The sequence below is a fragment of the Vicia villosa genome, unplaced genomic scaffold (assembly GCF_029867415.1).
Source record: "Vicia villosa cultivar HV-30 ecotype Madison, WI unplaced genomic scaffold, Vvil1.0 ctg.001290F_1_1, whole genome shotgun sequence".
Classification (NCBI taxonomy): Eukaryota; Viridiplantae; Streptophyta; class Magnoliopsida; order Fabales; family Fabaceae; genus Vicia; species Vicia villosa.
The window spans coordinates 435,806-453,925 of NW_026705562.1; the positions used below are offsets into that span (position 1 = coordinate 435,806).

General features: G+C 40.0%; 1 protein-coding gene across 1 annotated transcript; it reads left to right on the top strand.

Annotated features, from left to right (window-relative positions):
- The first annotated feature begins 257 nt into the window (after window positions 1-257).
- Window positions 258-3,993, top strand: LOC131634405 (NAP1-related protein 2-like). The gene is made up of 10 exons (XM_058905068.1): window positions 258-555; window positions 769-891; window positions 1,003-1,053; window positions 1,976-2,047; window positions 2,189-2,302; window positions 2,397-2,458; window positions 3,136-3,199; window positions 3,335-3,391; window positions 3,517-3,564; window positions 3,690-3,993. Exons 1-10 carry the CDS (start codon window positions 433-435, stop codon window positions 3,756-3,758), a joined length of 783 nt encoding a protein of 260 aa, XP_058761051.1. The 5' UTR covers window positions 258-432; the 3' UTR covers window positions 3,759-3,993.
- The last annotated feature ends 14,127 nt before the right edge of the window (window positions 3,994-18,120 follow it).

An 18,120-nucleotide genomic window follows, 5' to 3' on the forward strand; every position in this document is an offset into this window, starting at 1 on the left:
AGAATATAATTGACAAATTATAACATTAAACTATAAAAACGACATTTAAATAAAAACAAAAAAAATTCTCTAAAACGACACTTAATAAAAACCAAAACCAATAATTTTTTATTAGTACAATTGTAATATTAATTAACTCATAGGAATTATGGATTTAACTGCAAATTACAAAAATATATGATGATTTTTTATAAGCCGAAAATATAGCAATGATGAATTTAACCGTAGTTAACAGATGTCATACCATAGTTTACTCCGTGCACTCGCACTTTCCTTTTTTATGTTACACACTTTACACTCTCTCACTCACCGCTATAAACCTCAAAAACCCTAACACCTTCAATCAGACACGCTCGAGCATAACGAGGTTTGTCTCCTAGGGTTTGCACACAACAGACCCTCTGTCTCTCATTCAGAACAACAACAACAACGATGGTGGCCGACAAGAGCAAGAAGCTTAAGGTTTCTGAAAAGGGCGACAACGCCGAGGAAATCGACGGAGAACTTGTCCTCTCCATTGAAAAGTTGCAGGAAATGCAAGATGAGCTCGAAAAGGTATCCAAATTATGTTTCTTGTTATTATTTGCTTTCAAATTATGTTATTATTTCCGGTGTTGAAGTTGAAACGTTTTTTTTAGTGTATTGTAATTACCTCAATTAGCATGAACCCTAATTTACATAAAAATTGATTTTTTTTGACAAAAAAAGTAATGTAATTGAGGGTTTTGTTATTATAAGTTAATTTAGTTGTGATTGTTGTGGTTTTAGATCAATGAGGAGGCTAGTGATAAAGTTCTGGAAATAGAGCAGAAGTACAACGAGATAAGGAAGCCGCTGTATGATCAGCGCAATGATCTTATCAAGTCTATTCCTGATTTCTGGTTAACTGCTGTAAGTTGTTATCCGAGGCTTATGTTTTTATTTTGGTTTGATGATGTGTTGTGGAATTAAGAAATTGTTGTTGGGAATGTGTTGTTTACTTTATTTTTTATGGTTGTGCAGTTTTTGAGCCATCCTGCTCTTGGTGAACTTTTGAACGATGAAGATCAGAAGGTTTGGGTTTTATAGTTGCATGCAATTAAGTTTTGCCTTATGACGTAGTTTTGTTGTGATTCGATGATATTACTTGAACAGCATTTAAAACCCATTAACATGTTTCGTTCCTGTGTTTTATGCCTTGGAATTTGTTGCTAATTAAGATTTGTTGAAATCTATAAAATTGGACCAATTTTGGGTTTGACAATTTTTCTAACATTATTTTCTTACAAATTTAACTCTTTCTGTGAGTACTTGTAAAAATTCCTATGCAAGTTCTATTCTGCTTACTTTCGACTAGAGCTTTACCTGAATAAGTTCTTGGGTTGTTGTTGTGCTGTTAGTTAATGTCATAAGTTCGTAGCATCTATTTTGTATTCCATTTATTTATCGTTACTTCATATATTTTTCTGAAGGACTCCCTTATAGTGTGTCAATTATGGTTATCACATACCAATCGAATCTCAACTCGATACAAAGTAAATCTGATTGATTCCCTGAGTGTATTGGACATTAGTTTTTGCTTGAACCCTGATTCATTAGGATGAATCCCAGTTGACCAGTTCATTACTCATTATGAATCATCCTGAATGATTCTAATGATCACAACTTGAAAGTGTGGTCAGCCACTTTTCTTGTTATCTTTGTATAGCTAACCACCTTTCTTTCCATTTGATTTATGACTTCAATATTGAATTATTTTTGAGTTTATTATGTGATATATCAGTTTATTTTTCTATACCACTTGTTTTTGAATGTCATAATTTTATTGTTCCTGTATGTTACAAATCATAAAAAGTTTTTATTCACGATAAACGGCTTCCAATTCCCAATTTCAATCTTGACTTGATAACTATGTATGTCGTTGAATGTTGTTGCTCCTGTTGTCACAGATACATGGTAAGTTATTTAAATATACTAACGAATCTTTATTTTATAGATATTTAAGCATTTAAGTTCTCTTGAGGTTGAAGATCATAAAGATGTTAAATCAGGCTATTCAATAACCTTCGTGAGTTTCTTTGTCTCTTTCAACTTGGTCCATAATTCACAGAAATGTTTTTTAACTCACATTTAGGTTCTGGAAATTTATATTTTTCTTTAACTTAAGTTAAATGAATTATACTAACTTCCGATAATATTTCCTATGCAGAACTTTAATCCTAATCCCTATTTTGAGGATACAAAGCTTGTAAAGACTTTTACCTTCCTTGAAGAAGGAACAACAAAGGTTACTGCTACTCCCATTAAATGGAAAGAGGGCAAGGTAAGGCTATGATTAAAGTTTTGTTCTTTATCAATCCACCTTTTCTTTTTTTTCATTGTTTTTATATCTTATAACGTGATCTTAAAACATGAAGAACATTCCAAATGGAGTTAGCCAAGAGAAGAAAGGGAAAAAGCGGGCTGCTGCTGATATCAGGTTGGCGTCCAAATATGCTAAATGTTTTTGTAGAAGATATTGAAAACCAAAGAATGCCATTTTTGCAGATGCAATGTTCAAATAGCTATTAAAACAATTATGAATATCACCTTTAGGCTTTGTTTGGATTGATGAAATGAGATGGAATGGAGTGGTATTCCATTGTTTGGATTAATTAAAAAATTGGATGGAGCAGAGCGGAACGGAGTGGTGTGGATTCCATTCCATCACATACCGTCATATTCTTCCCTTCCATTTTGGGCAGAATGAAGGACTCGCGTTGCTTTGTTCTAAAATTTCCAAACAATGTAATGGAATCTTTTGCCCGCTCCATTCCACTCTGCTCCTTTCCATTCCGCGTTGTTCATTTCATAATATCCAAACATAGTCTTTATAATTACACTTTTTCTGGTTAACATCCTATCCAAACATTTTCTGGTTAACATATTCACTGTCATTAATTACACAAACAAGGTTGTAATCAAGCTTATCAACCAGCACACTGTTATTTATTACACAAACAAGGTTGTTGTCAAGCTTATCAACTAGCTCATGAGTGATACCTATTTGGATTTTTGAACCAGACTTCTCCCCCGAGTTTATCCAAATTATTGTCAAAGCTCCTTGATAATGCCAAGTGGATCTAGAAACTAATTATAATGTGCTGATGAATGCAGTTTCTTTACCTGGTTTAGTGACCCCGAAGAGAAAGAAGATTTGGATGACCTCATTAATGATGAGGTATACACTAATTTTGTCTAGATTTTGCATTTGTATCACATATATTTCAACCGTCTATTACAACAATCCTTGGTGTGCCTTAATTTGTTTTCTGTCACATTAGATCCTTGTGTAATTTTTCACTCCAAATTGTAGGTTGCAGAACTAATCAAGGATGATTTATGGCCAAATCCACTTAATTATTTCAATAGCGTAAGTTATCTTTTGATTTCATGCTGATAGTTATTCCTCTACCTTTGGCACAATTCATTTTACTCCAGTTTCTCTACCACTGTCTCTCCTTACATCTCTAATGGTGGTTGATTAAAACGGAACAGGAGGACCCTGATGAAGCAGAAGATGATGATGATGAAGCTGGTGATACGGTAATTATTATTCCTTTAATTTTTTCCTCTCTTAAAGCTTAGGTTGTTAAGGCCATGAGGGTTACGCGTTGAAAAGTTTAGTTACTAGGTGATTTGTAATAATTGCAAAATTTTCTCATTGGTAGGGAAAGGATGACGACGAAGACTCTGAAGATGATGATGAAGGTGATGATGACGAAGAGGAGGATGAATAGTGTTTTGTAGGGGAGGATGAATGGCGTGGTTTTATTTTAAGGTTATTATAGGAGTATGTTAGTGGTTTGTAGGGGATGTGATGAAGACAAGGGCCAGTTATAGTGGTTTTTCTTCTGGCCGTAACTTATTTATTGTCTTTTGAAGTCGATTTCTTGTTTTTATCCAGTGCACAATTTTTAAGTTACATACATCGGTTAAAATTCCAGTATATTTAGTGTGTAGATGCGTATTCAACACCATTTCGTGTATATTTGGTTTCATGTTTGGAGTAATCAAAGTTGATGAAGGTAGTTTGGAAGTAATCAAAATATAAAATCAATTTTCGTCACGGTAGAATCAAACATGCCCCATTGCCATCACCGGAGTTTCACGCCCCATTGCCATCACCGGAGTTTCGATTTCCACGTAAAAAAGAAAATGATATTGATAATTTGACAATTTCAAAATTCATATAATCATGTTAGAGTTTGGTAAGGCGTTATCATTTGAGTTTCTCAAAAACACAATTTAATTATCCAATTTAAGTGTTGTCCGACTTTACATTTTGGTTTTACTTCTATTGACTATCATACATGGATTTATCTGTATGACTGTTATCATCGAATTCATGTTATACATATTATTCATTGTTTATTTATAACATGAAGTTTGTAATCAAGCTTATCAACTAGCGCATTATAAATGGGAACGTTATTAGTGACTGCTACTTGGGATACCAATTTCTCACTTTTATCGAAACTAGTGTTTAGATCCGTGCGACATACGGTTAAATATTTTCTAAGGAGAAAATCTCATTTTAGAAATATTTATAATTTACGAATTTTATTTATAATATGATTACTATTGTATAAATAATGTTATTAATAATATATATAAAAAAAGTTTATTTAATTATTATTTTTTAAAAATTATAAAATAGTTTGGATATTTCTAATTTATTAATAATTTGTGTAAGTTTAAAAAAAAATTAACTTTTTAAATAATTGTATCAACAGTTGACTTTTTTCCCTATATAAAAATATTTGTAACTTATTTTTGTTTATAAAAATAATTATATCATCAGTTGATATTTTTCGGTTTATAAAAATATTTATAACTTATTATAGTTGATAATAGTAATTGTATCAACAATAAACTTTTTCATGTTTATAAAAATATTTGTAACTTATTCCTGTTTATATAATTAAATTAATTAATATTTTAAATGTCTCCCATAAAATTAAATATGAGTATTATCTTCTTTTTTTTTTAATCAATGAAATATTTTGATTAATTCAAAAAACCCTCTATACAAAGCGATCTTGAGGATCCAACCCTAAACAAACAAATAAAGACCAGACAGACAACAAACTATCGGCTACTGCATCATTAATCTAGCCAGGTGTTCTCTAATCTTCCTTCTATGCCATCCCCTATACACAATCATATCTATAACTATATCCTCTACTTTTCTGTTTTGTATACTCTTTCCAAAAATCTTGTTGTTCCTATACCTCCATATCTTATAAATGCATTCAGTAATAGCCAACTTAAGAATAACAGGCTGTGTGCTTTTACCTTTCCTCCTCTGTATAATTCAATTCAGTTCCTGGTCCCGCTCAAGCGGATCAGTTCCTGGTCCCATATGTAAGCACCTTCTTCCATATGTTGTTCATATCCTTACACTAAAAAAACAAATGACTTTGGGTTTCCACCTCATTACAGAATTCACATCTATTCTGCTTAATCAACCCCCACTTATACAATCTATTTTTCGTTGGCAATCTCTTGTGGCAAGCAACCCAAAGCTGAAAAATAGCCCTAGGTCTAGCTGGATTTCCATACACCAGATTTCTCCATGAAACAGGATGCTGAATTGGATGCAGAGCATGGTACATCATCTTCATCTTGAATTTAGTTACATTGGCCTCCCATTCTGGCAGCTGGTTAGCAGTCTCACTTTGCATCAGAATAGCTTTCATAACCCAAGAAAAATGGTCCTTTACATTCATCACCATCAGCAAATTGTTTTTTATGTAGTAGGCATGAACCCACTTCACCCATAAGTTGTCAACCTTACCACTTAAATTCCAAAGCAGTTTCACCATGACAGTCTTGTTCCAGATTTGCAAATCGATTAAGTTCAGACCACCATTCTTTTTTGGGATGCACACAGTATTCCATGCAATCAGACTCTTTTTACTCTTATCCTTCTGACCTGTCCATAAGAAAGTTCGGCAAATAGCTTCAATTTTATGTATAACCAGTTTAGGGAAAGGTAGAGCCTGCATCCAGTAGTTCATTACAACAAAAATAGTGCTTCGAAGTAACTGAAACCTCCTTGCATAGCTGAGTAAATGAGAGCTCCAGTGATTTATTCTGCACATAATGTTTTCTATCAACATATCATACTCCTTCACAACCAACCTGCAGTCTGTCATCGGGATTCCAAGGTATCTAAAGGGAAAGCTCCCTTCTTCAAAACTAGTAGCTTGCATAATGGTAGCCTTCATGACACTATCTACCCCTCCAAAGTAAATCTTACACTTGTTAGGATTTACCTTAAGGCCAGTTGCTTTTGAGAATCTATCTAAGGCTTGCATCATGATATTAACAAAACCAGCACCACCTCTTGTAAAAAGCAGCAAGTCATCAGCAAAGCACAAGTTGGTTATGCCAACTCTCTCACACTTGGCATGGTAATGGAATTCAGGATTATCATGTAATTTCTTAAGCCCTCTGTTCAAGTATTCCATTATAATGACAAAGAGGAGAGGAGAGATGGGATCTTCCTGTCTTAGCCCCCTCTTAGCCACCATGTTCTCACTATGATACCCATTAATATTGATCCTGTAAGATACTGTAGTTACTGCCACCATGATCCACTGCACAAATTGCCTAGGGAAGCCTACTTCTTTCAGCACACACTCCATTGCCTTCCAATCAACCGTGTCGTAATCTTTTTGGATATCCACTTGCATCATGACCCTAGGTGTTCCACCCTTCCTATTATAGCCTTTTAACAATTCATAGGTCGGCAAAATATGGTTATGAATAATCTTCCCAAGGACAAAGGCAGCCTAGTTTGGAGACACAATGTTATATAAAACCTCAGCTATCCTCTTAGCCATAATTTTAGCCACAATTTTATAGAGAGTATTGCAGTAGGATATAGGTCTGTACTCCCTAATCTTCTTTGCATCTTTACTTTTTGGGATGAGAGTAACTAAGGTGCAGTTCACAGCCTTATACATTCTCCCATTAATGAAAAAATCTTTCACAGCTCTAATCACATCATACTTCACAACATTCTAGGACATCTTAAAAAAATAAGCATTATATCCATCGGTAGGGGTGGCAAAACGGGCTTTGGCGAGTGGCGAGCCTAAAATCTCAACCCAACCCTCCATTTTTTGGCGGGTGCGTGGGCGGCCCGGTGGGCCCTGACCCATTTTGCCACCCCTATCCATCAGTACCTGGAGCCTTAAGGTCACCCAAACTCCTCACATCCTTTTCAATCTCTGCCTCCTCAACAGGGGAAATTAAGTACTCTCTGTGCATTAGTCAGTTGAGGGCCACTTCTTAGGACATATATGTCTACCCCATCAAGCTCAGTTTCAGAAGTACCCATGATATTCTTGTAAAATTTGAGGATCCCCTTCTCAATCTCCTCTTTAGTTTCCAACTCAGAACCATCATCAGTTTGTAGTCTGTTCAAAGCCTTTCCTTTGTGCCTTGCTTTTAAGGAAGAATGAAAGTATTTATTATTACTGTTCTGGACTGGGCCAAGATTCGGCCCAATCTACTTTCGGCCCACTTAACCTTGGGGGTCCAAACCATCTCATGGCCCATGAAGAGAAAAGACTACTCATCTACTTTTTGCCCGGCCTAATGCTCCCCGCAAGCTTCCTGGCGCCCGACATGAGTGCTCCCCGCGAGCATCCTCTCTACCGAGGACACTGCTCCTCGTAGGGCTCCTTCATATCCAACCCTCAAATAATGCGGAGTTCACGTGGTCCCTAAAAGACCGCGTCTCCCTTAAACTTCAGAGTGGTTAACCAGGACAGAGGACACTCACGCACCTCCGATATTTCTGCCCAGGAAACCTGGCAGTCTCCTAATTGGGCCTGGGCATCCAGCCCAAATAGCGAGATCGTGGCCCAGTGCTGGGGGCTATAAATACCCTCTTTCACTAGAGGGTCAGGTATTCACTCTTTTCTAACCTTTAGCTCGTACTTGCACTTCTTTGCTCGTTTTCTTACTTTGGCATCGGAGTACCTTCCAGGTACACCCCCTCTACTTGTCAAAGATCCAATCCGAGCAGGCCCTGACGATCTGTCTGATCAGGTATGATCAGTGGCGTCGTCTGTGGGAAACAAGCTTCCCCTTCTTTAACAAACAAAGATCAAAGCAAATTCATCCTGCGATCATCATGGCTGACAACAATAACAACAGAGGCCCTGATCCTTTCCAACTCGATCCCCTCATCCATGCTGCCACCACTGATGGGCAGAATCGACACCGACGAGAAGGACAACAGACCACTGCTGACGGGTAAGGGAGACCGAGGCACAAAATCTCCCAACCCACCAGGAACGAGCAAGCTCAGGTCCAGAACAACAGGAACGAGCAAGCTCAAGTCCACAACAGGAATGAGCAATCTCAAGTCCATAACAGGAATGAGCAAGCTCAAGTCCACAACAAGAATGAGCAATCTCAAGTCCATAACAGGAACGAGCTGGCTCAAATCCACAACAACGAAGCTGACTACAGAGACGGATAACCTGCCTCCTCCATCACTCATACCTCCCAGAGGCAAGAGACCCAATATGAGGACAACCATGAGTAAGTCAACATCTCCGAGGACGCCGACCCCACGACCGTCCTCCTGCTCACGGCCCTCGAAAAGACCAACCGCCTCATTCAGCAGCAGAGCAAACAAATTGACAGGCTAGAAAGAAAGCGACGATCACGATCTCCCCCGCGGAGGCATTACCGATCAGCATCCTCCTCATCATCCCGTTCCCCTCCGAGGAGGTATCGCTGACGGTCACCCTCATCTTTACGATCTCCACCCAAGAGGTACCGTCGCCAAAGATCCTACTCCCGCTCCCCTCGACGAAAGGGGACGAAAAATAGGAAACCCTAGGAAGCAGAAGCCGGAAGCCTATCCCCCGAACAAGATCGTATGGGCCCAGCCAAAAATGTCGTGAATGGCCGAACGTTCCCTTCACGAGGACAGTTGCAAGGCTTTTGGAAAACCGCAAGTAAAACCTCGGCGACAGCACAGTGTTCGCGGAAGACACTCAACTTCCCCCAGTCCAAGTGACGAGGAAGACTTACGCAACCCTTTGTCGGAAGACATCCGAAGAGCCCGTCTGCCTCGGGGAATGGAGAAGCCACCAACCCTGGACCTCTATGACGGGACTACAGACCCTGACAACCACATACGGAGTATCAAAGCTGTCATGGACTACCACGTGGTCCGAGGATCTATCAAGTGCCGGATCTTCCCGACCACACTTAGAAAGGGAGCGATGACCTGGTACAGGAACCTTCCTCCCAACTCCATCCACTCTTGGTCTGAACTCAAGAAATTCTTCTCGAGCCACTTCATGGCCTCTCGGCGGCAACCAAAGTCTGAAGCGACCCTCGAAGCGGTGATCCAAGGAACCGACGAGCCTCTCCGAGAATAGCTCGACAGGTTCAACAGAGAGGATATCCAGGTACAAACAATCGACTACATGAAGAGATACCTCCTAGAGCGGGGACTCCTCCCCGGGAGCGACTTCAAGAAGGCCATCAAAATCGAGAAGGTATGCATCATAGACGCCCTCCTTTGCAAAGCCCAAGCCTACACCGCTTTCGAGGAAGGCGAGGCAACTGTAAAGAAAGCCTCAAGAGGCAACAAAACTGCCTGCAGTTCGAGCCAAGACTATTCACTTTCGCGCCGAGGCCACGGAAAAAGGAAAGATGATAGGCCCCGCGACACGAAGGAACACAGAGGACCAACTGGTCGTTTCAACGACTACACACCCCTGAACGTTTTGCGTGAACGTATTTTGGCCGAGTGCAAGAGCATCGAGTTCATAAACTCCAACGTCAGGCACCCAAAGCCAAATCCCACCAGTCCGGGGACTGACAAGTCCAAATACTGCAAGTATTACAAGAGCCACGGGTATCTGACCAACAAATGCATACACCTCAAAGATGCCATCGAGACTCTGATTAAGGAAGGTCGCCTTTCTAAATACACGAAGAAGGGAGAATCTTCCCGGAGAGAAGGTCCAAGTAACTCCGATGAGGACAATTCACTAGATGGCAGACCATTGTAGGTTGCTCTGTCCGTCACCTGACCAGAAGACTTCATACCCTCGGTCGGAGTGACCTCTTCTCTGAGCCCTTGGGAAGGATTCCCAACTGCCATGGTCATCTCTAACGGCGGAGATCCAGGTTCTCTCACAATCAGCTCGATAAAGAGAAAGTTTGACGAGCTCATCAGCGCCAGTTCAGACCTCGCTCTAAACCTCCAGAAGTTCAAGGGAAAATCAGACCCAATCACCTTTTATCTCAAAGAGCTCCCCGACGGAGCTCCAAATGCCACGATTCCCCTGCTCGTTCGAGCGAGGATGGCTAATTTTGACGTCCGTCGGATCCTGATCGACGAGGGAAGCTCGGTCGACATCATGTACTCCCATCTTTTCCAAACCCTCAAGCTGGACGACTAACATCTCACTCCTTACGTAGGTTCTGACTTCTAGGGCTTCAACGGGACCACCACCAAACCCTGGGGTTACGTCGAGCTGATCCTCACATTTGGGGAAGGAGAAGCTTCCAGAAAAGTCAAGACACAATTCCTGGTGATCGACTGCAAGACCCTTTACAACTGCAGCATCAGACGGCCCACTCTGGCCGAACTCACAGCCGTCCCCTCAACCGTGCACCTCAAGATGAAGTTCTACACAAAAAGAGGACGGATAGCCACCATCAACGCTGACATCAAAGCGGCCAGAAGGATATTCGACGCATCGATGAAAGGACTACAGCTGATCACTCCTCCTTCTAGCACCAACAAGAAGCCAAGAGTCGAAGGCAAGCCAGCTCGGGAAGACCTTCAGCAACCGACCAATGTCAGCTCAGTCGACCTCGATGCCCGTTTTACGAAAGAAGAATTGAAGAACGGCGAAGAGCCGCAACCGAGGACACCCCATCCCCTCCGACCAATTCTAGACGGCGACTTTGAGCTCGTCCCACTGGGCGACAACCCTGACAAGGCGGTGGAGATTGGCAAAGACATCCCAGATCCGCCGATGAAACAACTCATGGCTTGCCTTCGAGCCAACACCGACCTGTTTGCGTGGAGCGCAGCTGAAATGCCCAGACTCGACCCCGAGGTCGCCTGCCACCATCTCTCCATCGACCTAGCCGCAAAGGCAGTAGTTCAACATAGGCGTCGGCAGTCTCCCGAGAAAGAGAAAGCTGCCGAGAAAGTTGTAAAAGACCTCCTAGAGGAAAATTTTATTTCCGAGGCCAAGTATTCAACCTGGCTCTCAAAATTTGTACTAGTTAAAAAATCTAATGGAAAATGGAGAATGTGCATTGATTATACTGATGTTAACCGGGCTTGTCCCAAAGATGCTTACCCTTTGCCTAACATTGACAAACTGGTCGACAACTCGACCGGTTATAAATTGTTATCTTTTATGGACGCTTATTCAGGTTATAACCAAATCCCCATGGCGAGATGCGACAAGCAATGCACAACGTTCTTGACCGAGTCGGGCAACTATTACTACAATGTAATGCCCTTCGGACTCAAGAACGCCGAAGCCACTTACCAGCGGATGATGAACAAGGTATTCTGAGGGAAAATCTGAGACACCCTCGAAGTATACATGGACGACATGATCGTCAAATCCCAAGAAGACACTGACCACACAACGCATCTCGAACGAGTATTCGAGTAGGCCAGATCCTGCAAGATGCGTTTCAACCCAGAAAAATGCACCTTCGGTGTCCGGGCAGGAAAGTTCCTCGATTTTTACTTGACCGAAAGAGGAATAGAAGCCAACTCGGACAAATGTCGAGCATTCTTGGAACTCGCGACGCCCAACAACAAGAAGTCAATCCAAGTATTAAACGGAATGCTCACGGCGCTGTCTCGATTCGTCGCGAAGTCCACCCAACACGCTCTCCCATTCTTTAAACTGTTGCGCAAGGAAGAGACCTTCAAATGGTATGAGGAGTGCGAACAAGCACTATTCCACCTCAAGCAAGTCCTCTTGGAACCGCCCGTCTTGTCCCGACCAGGAAACGACAAAATTTTATTCCTCTACCTGGCCGTCTCGAACGAGGCAGTTAGCGCTACCTTAATCCGAGAAGCCGAAGACGGGAAAAAGCCCGTATACTTCACCAGCAAGGCCCTGCAAGGACCCAAAGTGCGATACCAGCAAATGAAAAAAGTCGCGTTGGCACTAATAATCTCCGCTCGGAGGTTGCGATACTACTTCTTCTCCCATACCATCGTCGTACGAACCGATCAACCAATCAAATAACTCCTCGGCCGATCAGACATGGCCGGGAGGACGCTGAAATGGTCCATGGAGCTATCCGAATTCGACATCCAATACGAAAGCAAGAAAGCACCGAAAGACCAGGCAATGGCCGATTTCGTGGCCCAGATGACCTCGATCACCTCCTGCCCTCCTTCTGCCAAGAATAAGTGGACCATCTACGTAGATGGCTCCTCCAGCAGCTCGAGAAGCGGAGCTGGCGTCATCTTGGAAAACAATGAAGGACTCATCATTGAGGTATCCTTGGTTTTATCCTTCACCACTTCGAACAACCAGGCCAAATACGAGGCTTTCCTTGCTGGCCCGCGACTCGCCAAGGATGTAGGTGCTCGGGAAGTGAAGATTTACACCGACTCCCAACTCGTCGCATCCCAAGTTAACGGAGACTACCAGGCCAAAAACGATGTCCTCGTCGAATACCCCGCGCTAGTCAAAGAGAAAATGAAAAACTTTGCAAGAGCGGAAGTCGAGCACATACCTCGGGAGCATAACTCCTGGGCCGACGTTCTCTCCAAACTCGCGAGCACGAGAAAGAAAGGCAGAAACAAGTCAGTAATCCAAGAAATCCTCTCAAAACCAAGTGTCGATAAGAATGCACCCCTGATGCAAGTACACGCCATTGGCGACGATCATTGCTGGATGACCCCGGTGTATAATTTCCTCACAAAGGACGAACTACCGACGGATGCAAAGGAGGCCTCCACAATCAAAAGACGGGCCTGCTCGTACGTCATCGTCGAGGACAAGTTATACCGGTGGGGATTTTCCATCCCTCTACTCAAATGCGTCGACGCCTCCCAGGAACTCGAGATACTGCAGGAACTTCACGAGGGGATCAACGGCCAACACCTCAGTGGTCGATCACTGGAAAGAAAAGCTCTCAGAGCCGGATACTATTGGCCAACCATGCAGCAAGACGCCAAAGAACATGTCCAGAAGTGCAATAAGTGTCAACGCCACGCCGATATGCACCTAGCTCCCCCACACGAGCTCAAATCCCTATCATCACCCTGACCGTTCTCCACTTGGGGAATGGATCTCCTCGGACCATTCCCGGTAGGATCGTACCAAAAAACGTACCTGGTGGTCGCCGTGTACTACTTCACTAAATGTATCGAGTCCGAAGCGCTCGCCAAGAGCACAACCCAAAACGTGCTCTGTTTTTACAAACGAAATATGCTCGCTCGATTTGGGGTGCCGCGGGAAATAATAACCGACAATGGCACCCAATTCACCGATAGGAAGTTCCAAGAGTTCGTCTCCAAGCTCGGCACCAAGCAACACTTCACTTCGGTGGAACACCCCCAAACAAATGGGCTAGCCGAGGCGGCGAACCGATTCATTCTCCAAAGACTAAAACGAAGACTCGACGAAGCTAAGAGAGCGTGGGTCGAGGAACTGCACAGCGTACTCCGGGCTTACAGGACGATACCATATTCGAGCGCTGGTGAAACCCCATTTAGATTAACCTACGGAACCGAAGCCGTCATCCCCGTGGAAATCCGAGAACCCTCTCGTCGGACCGAGTCACTTCTCGAAGAAGAACTCAACGACAAAGCTATGAGGGAAGAACTCGACATGGTCGAAGAGATCCGAACGGGGTCTTCCCTCCGTGAAGCCAAGCTAAAGCAACAGATAGCTCTGCGCCTATTATACCCCAAAATTTGCCCGCATCTTTTTTCAGAGAGAAGGCAACAGACTTCTGTCTAAAAATCGGGAGTTTCATATAATCTTGGATTTTATTTCATAAATATCCCGATTTTATGAATACTCAGTTTTTAGAATATTTTTTATACGGTATTTTGGTTCGCTGTTGAATTTATTCTTACACAAACGCCAAATACTGTTTATCACTTCACACGTTGTTTATTTGAGATTTATTTTCAGATAAAATATACTGACGCAATTGGTACAGAATTAAATTTTGCAGGCGCAGAGTCCGGGGATTCAGACTGTACTGGTAACAATTAAATTATTATTAGTTTTTGTTTCCCACTAATTTTTGTACTATATTATTGTTTTCAAATCTTTTCCTTTCTTTTCAAATCTCTTTCTTTCAAATCAAATCCTAACTTTATTCTATACATCTTTCTTTTCAAACCCTACCATACACTTTCTTTCAAATCCTACTACCACTCAAATTTTCCTTTTTTGTACAGTATCACTTTATTCCCCAATGTCTCCATCCTTCTTTTCACTCTATATATACACCTAATTTTTTTCATAAATTCTCACATCAAATTTCACTCATTTCTATCTCATAGATATTTTCTCTTCTTCCCCGGCAAAAATGGCAAAGTGGATGGATACGTTTTTTCTTATGGTCATCACTGTTTTGGTGGTGATCATGTCCTTTTTCTGTCTGCATAGTCCTGAAAAATGCGGACCTGGGATGCTTACACTCCCGTGCATCTATATATTATTATTTATAGCATGGTTTTTTAATCTTCATACTTAAAGTTTGTCGTATCTTTCGCTTTCAAATAATGTACCGTTCATTATATTTGTCGTACTGTTCGTTATATTATGTAATATTTGTACTGTCAGTATTAAATGTTGTACTATCTGTCGTACTGTCGTTTAATTATCAAGATAATATTATGTGTGTTTATTGCTAGTTAAATATTTATTTTTCTGTGCATTAAATCTTTTTCAAGATTATTATCGGTAATTTCGTTCGCGTACGGTATATTTTATTTATTTATTTATTATGTTTGTGTTTTTCTAACAACTCATGTAAATAAATTTTCACCATTAACACAACAAAAAACAAAAAGAAAAAATTAACTTTAACTGTTAAGTTTTCACTTTAACCGTTACGTTAATTCCAGACAGCCAGTTAACAGTCAAACCCGCTGACGGCACGATTCTCCGTGTTTTGTATCATCATTCAAATCAATCTTTCACATTTCAAAATTCCAAGATTTTTGTTCTAGAAGTCTTCTGATAATCACATGATCAGCAAAGACTCAACACTGCACAAAAATCAGGTACGCTTAACTGTCTCCTACATAAACAGTCCCTAATTAGGGTTTTTGTTTTTTTAGGAGAACAAGTTTTTTGAGACCTCAAATGGATTTCATGGATCTCCATATGTGTCAAAGTACCACTAGACAAATTTTCAAACTTCGATTCGCTCGGACGCACAGTCAACAGCTCAAATAGTCAACAGACGACGAGTTTGACCGAAAAGTCAACAGACAGTGAAAAATGAAATTTTTTGTCAACATCCATATTTTGTCAAAAGATTCATCATTTTATCAATGGTTGATCATAATTCATCAAGAAAAGTTCAGAAATCAACAAAACCCTAAGTTTCAAAATTAGGGTTTTCTCCTAAAAAGTCAAAAATGGTTTTTTGTCAAAGCCCATAACATCAAGATAACTTCTCCAAATGCAAAAAAGCTTCCAAATTAGCTTGTAGAGGACATCTTGAGGTTTCTAAAAAGTACAAGAACTCCTTCATATGATCAAAATTGAGGGAGTTATGCCTTGTTGAAGTTGGCTATTTTTTGGGAAAATGCATGAAACCAACATTGATCAAAAATGTTTTTTTCCAAAAGAGGCCAAGTATTCATGATCCAAACATGTTTCTAATGATGTTAAAGGGCTCCCCCGACCAACATTAGGCCCATAACATTTTTATTTCTTTTTTAATTTAATTTTATTCCATTTAAAATTAAATTAAAAAAGAAATGGTTCAAGACAATTATCCAAAGCTTTTGTCCTTAGATTGAGTCACCAAGTTAGCTTAACTTCTGCAACATAGAGGCATAAAGGACCTATGGAAAGAGGGGTGAAGAAAATTAAAGCCATGGCCAAGAAATTCAAAGCTTTTATATTAAAAAATTCAAAAGTTCAAAGACAATCAATGCTTGTTAGCTTAAGTTTGCAGCACATCTATTGCCTATAAAATGCTTAGAACACTTCAGCAACAATAGAGACACGAATTCAGAACCAAACATATGCTTGTATCACTCTTGTATCAACTTGAAATTTTCAAAGAAATTCAAATTTTGAATTTTTAGTTTAAGCTAATTTCCAGTCCAAATAATTATCTAAACACGATCCTCAAACATCCTTGAACTTATCCCAATCATTTTCAGCAAGCAAAGCACTCAAAACCAAGCACCATAGCTCACGGTTTGTCCAAACATAAACTAACACAAATACAATCATACACACATGTTTAACAAGATGTAATTGTATATTTGTGTTTGGTTAGAGGTTCTGATCGTTTTTGGAACTTTAATTTGATTTTAATGGAGGTTTGAAGCATATGCCATTTTAGGGTTTATGAAGCTCGAAATGGGACTTTTCGTTTAAGGCAAAATCTGACAAAAATAAGGCCATGGTTGTGATCAGTGGATCATTTGCAGTCGATCCATGGTCTCATGTCTTATTTATATTGCTTGTCTTGTGATTTTTAATTTGCAGGAGCTCTAGCGACAGAAAAAACCGTTGGTAAAGCCTTTACCTACGGTTGCAGGATTTTGAAATGAAGAAGACGAAGACGTGGCGTCTTCTGGTTGGTGATCCGCTGTCGCGCGCGGGTCAAAAACGAGTTAATTTGTAAAACTGTAATTTAGCGGTAACGACAACTCGAATATCGTTCTCACAAAGATTCTTGTATTGTTATTAACCAATAGAAACTATTATGAGGGGTTTTATGATTTCAGAATCAATTTATAAACAGATTAAATGATTAAAATAAATTCATAAAAATATAAAAACACTAAATTTAATCTAATTAAGACAAATAAGAATTTTGAGAATTTTTTTGTATTTTTTCGACTCTATGAAAACAGTAAAAAATTCATTAAAAATAGAAAAACGATGAATTTGGCGATTTGGAGTCGAATTCCCTTACTCTAGAGGAGTATTGATCGCACAATTTTTCTGCTCCCAGTAGGCAAAAACAGATTATCGATCAGACTCAATTTCCAAAAAAAAAACGTTTTTTCGACTCAAAAAGGCGTTACAGCCGAAACTGCAAGGAACCTATGGCCTAAACACACAAAAACTAAACCTAAGACTCTAAAATCAGTTAATAACAACAAGAATCCCCGGCAACGGCGCCAATTTGATCCGCTGTCGCGCGCGGATCTGAAACGAGTATTTTGAAAATATAGTGTAACGGTAACGACAACTCGGATATCGTTCTCACAGGGATTCTTGTTGTTATTAACTAATATTAGGCATAGTGTTGTTGCTAGGATTTTTCTTTTTTTTTTTTGTGTTGTGTTTGTTGATTTTCAGGGTTGCAATACCGGTTGCAGTACAATGATAAGTTTTCCAGCCTATCAGGTAAGTTTTGAAACTACTGTTTCGATTTGCTCCGATTTTTTTCCAGAAAATCAGAAAAAAATCGAGGAACAGTACTCATTTAGAATAGAATTCTAAGAGAATTTGACCCTCAAAATCGTAAATTCGTTGTTTTTCTATTTTTTATGAATATTTTACTGTTTTCATAGTGTCAGAAAATTCCAAAAAAATTCTCAAAATTTTTATTTGTCTTCATTAGATTAAATTTCGTGCTTTTGTATTTCTTTGAATTTATTTTAATCATATTTGTTCTTTCGTGTCAAAAAAAATGGGAGACTCATTGGATCAAGAGAACATCAACTGTGCTATCAAAATCATATTCCACTTACGATTTGTAATATTTGTTTTTCAAATTTTCATGGTAATGATGCATGTCCTATGTTGTTAGATACTAATTTTTGTGGTGAGGCCCAAATGATAGGTGATCTTCAAGGACAATACTCATACATTGAAGAGCAGCCTATTTGGCCATATCAACAATTTC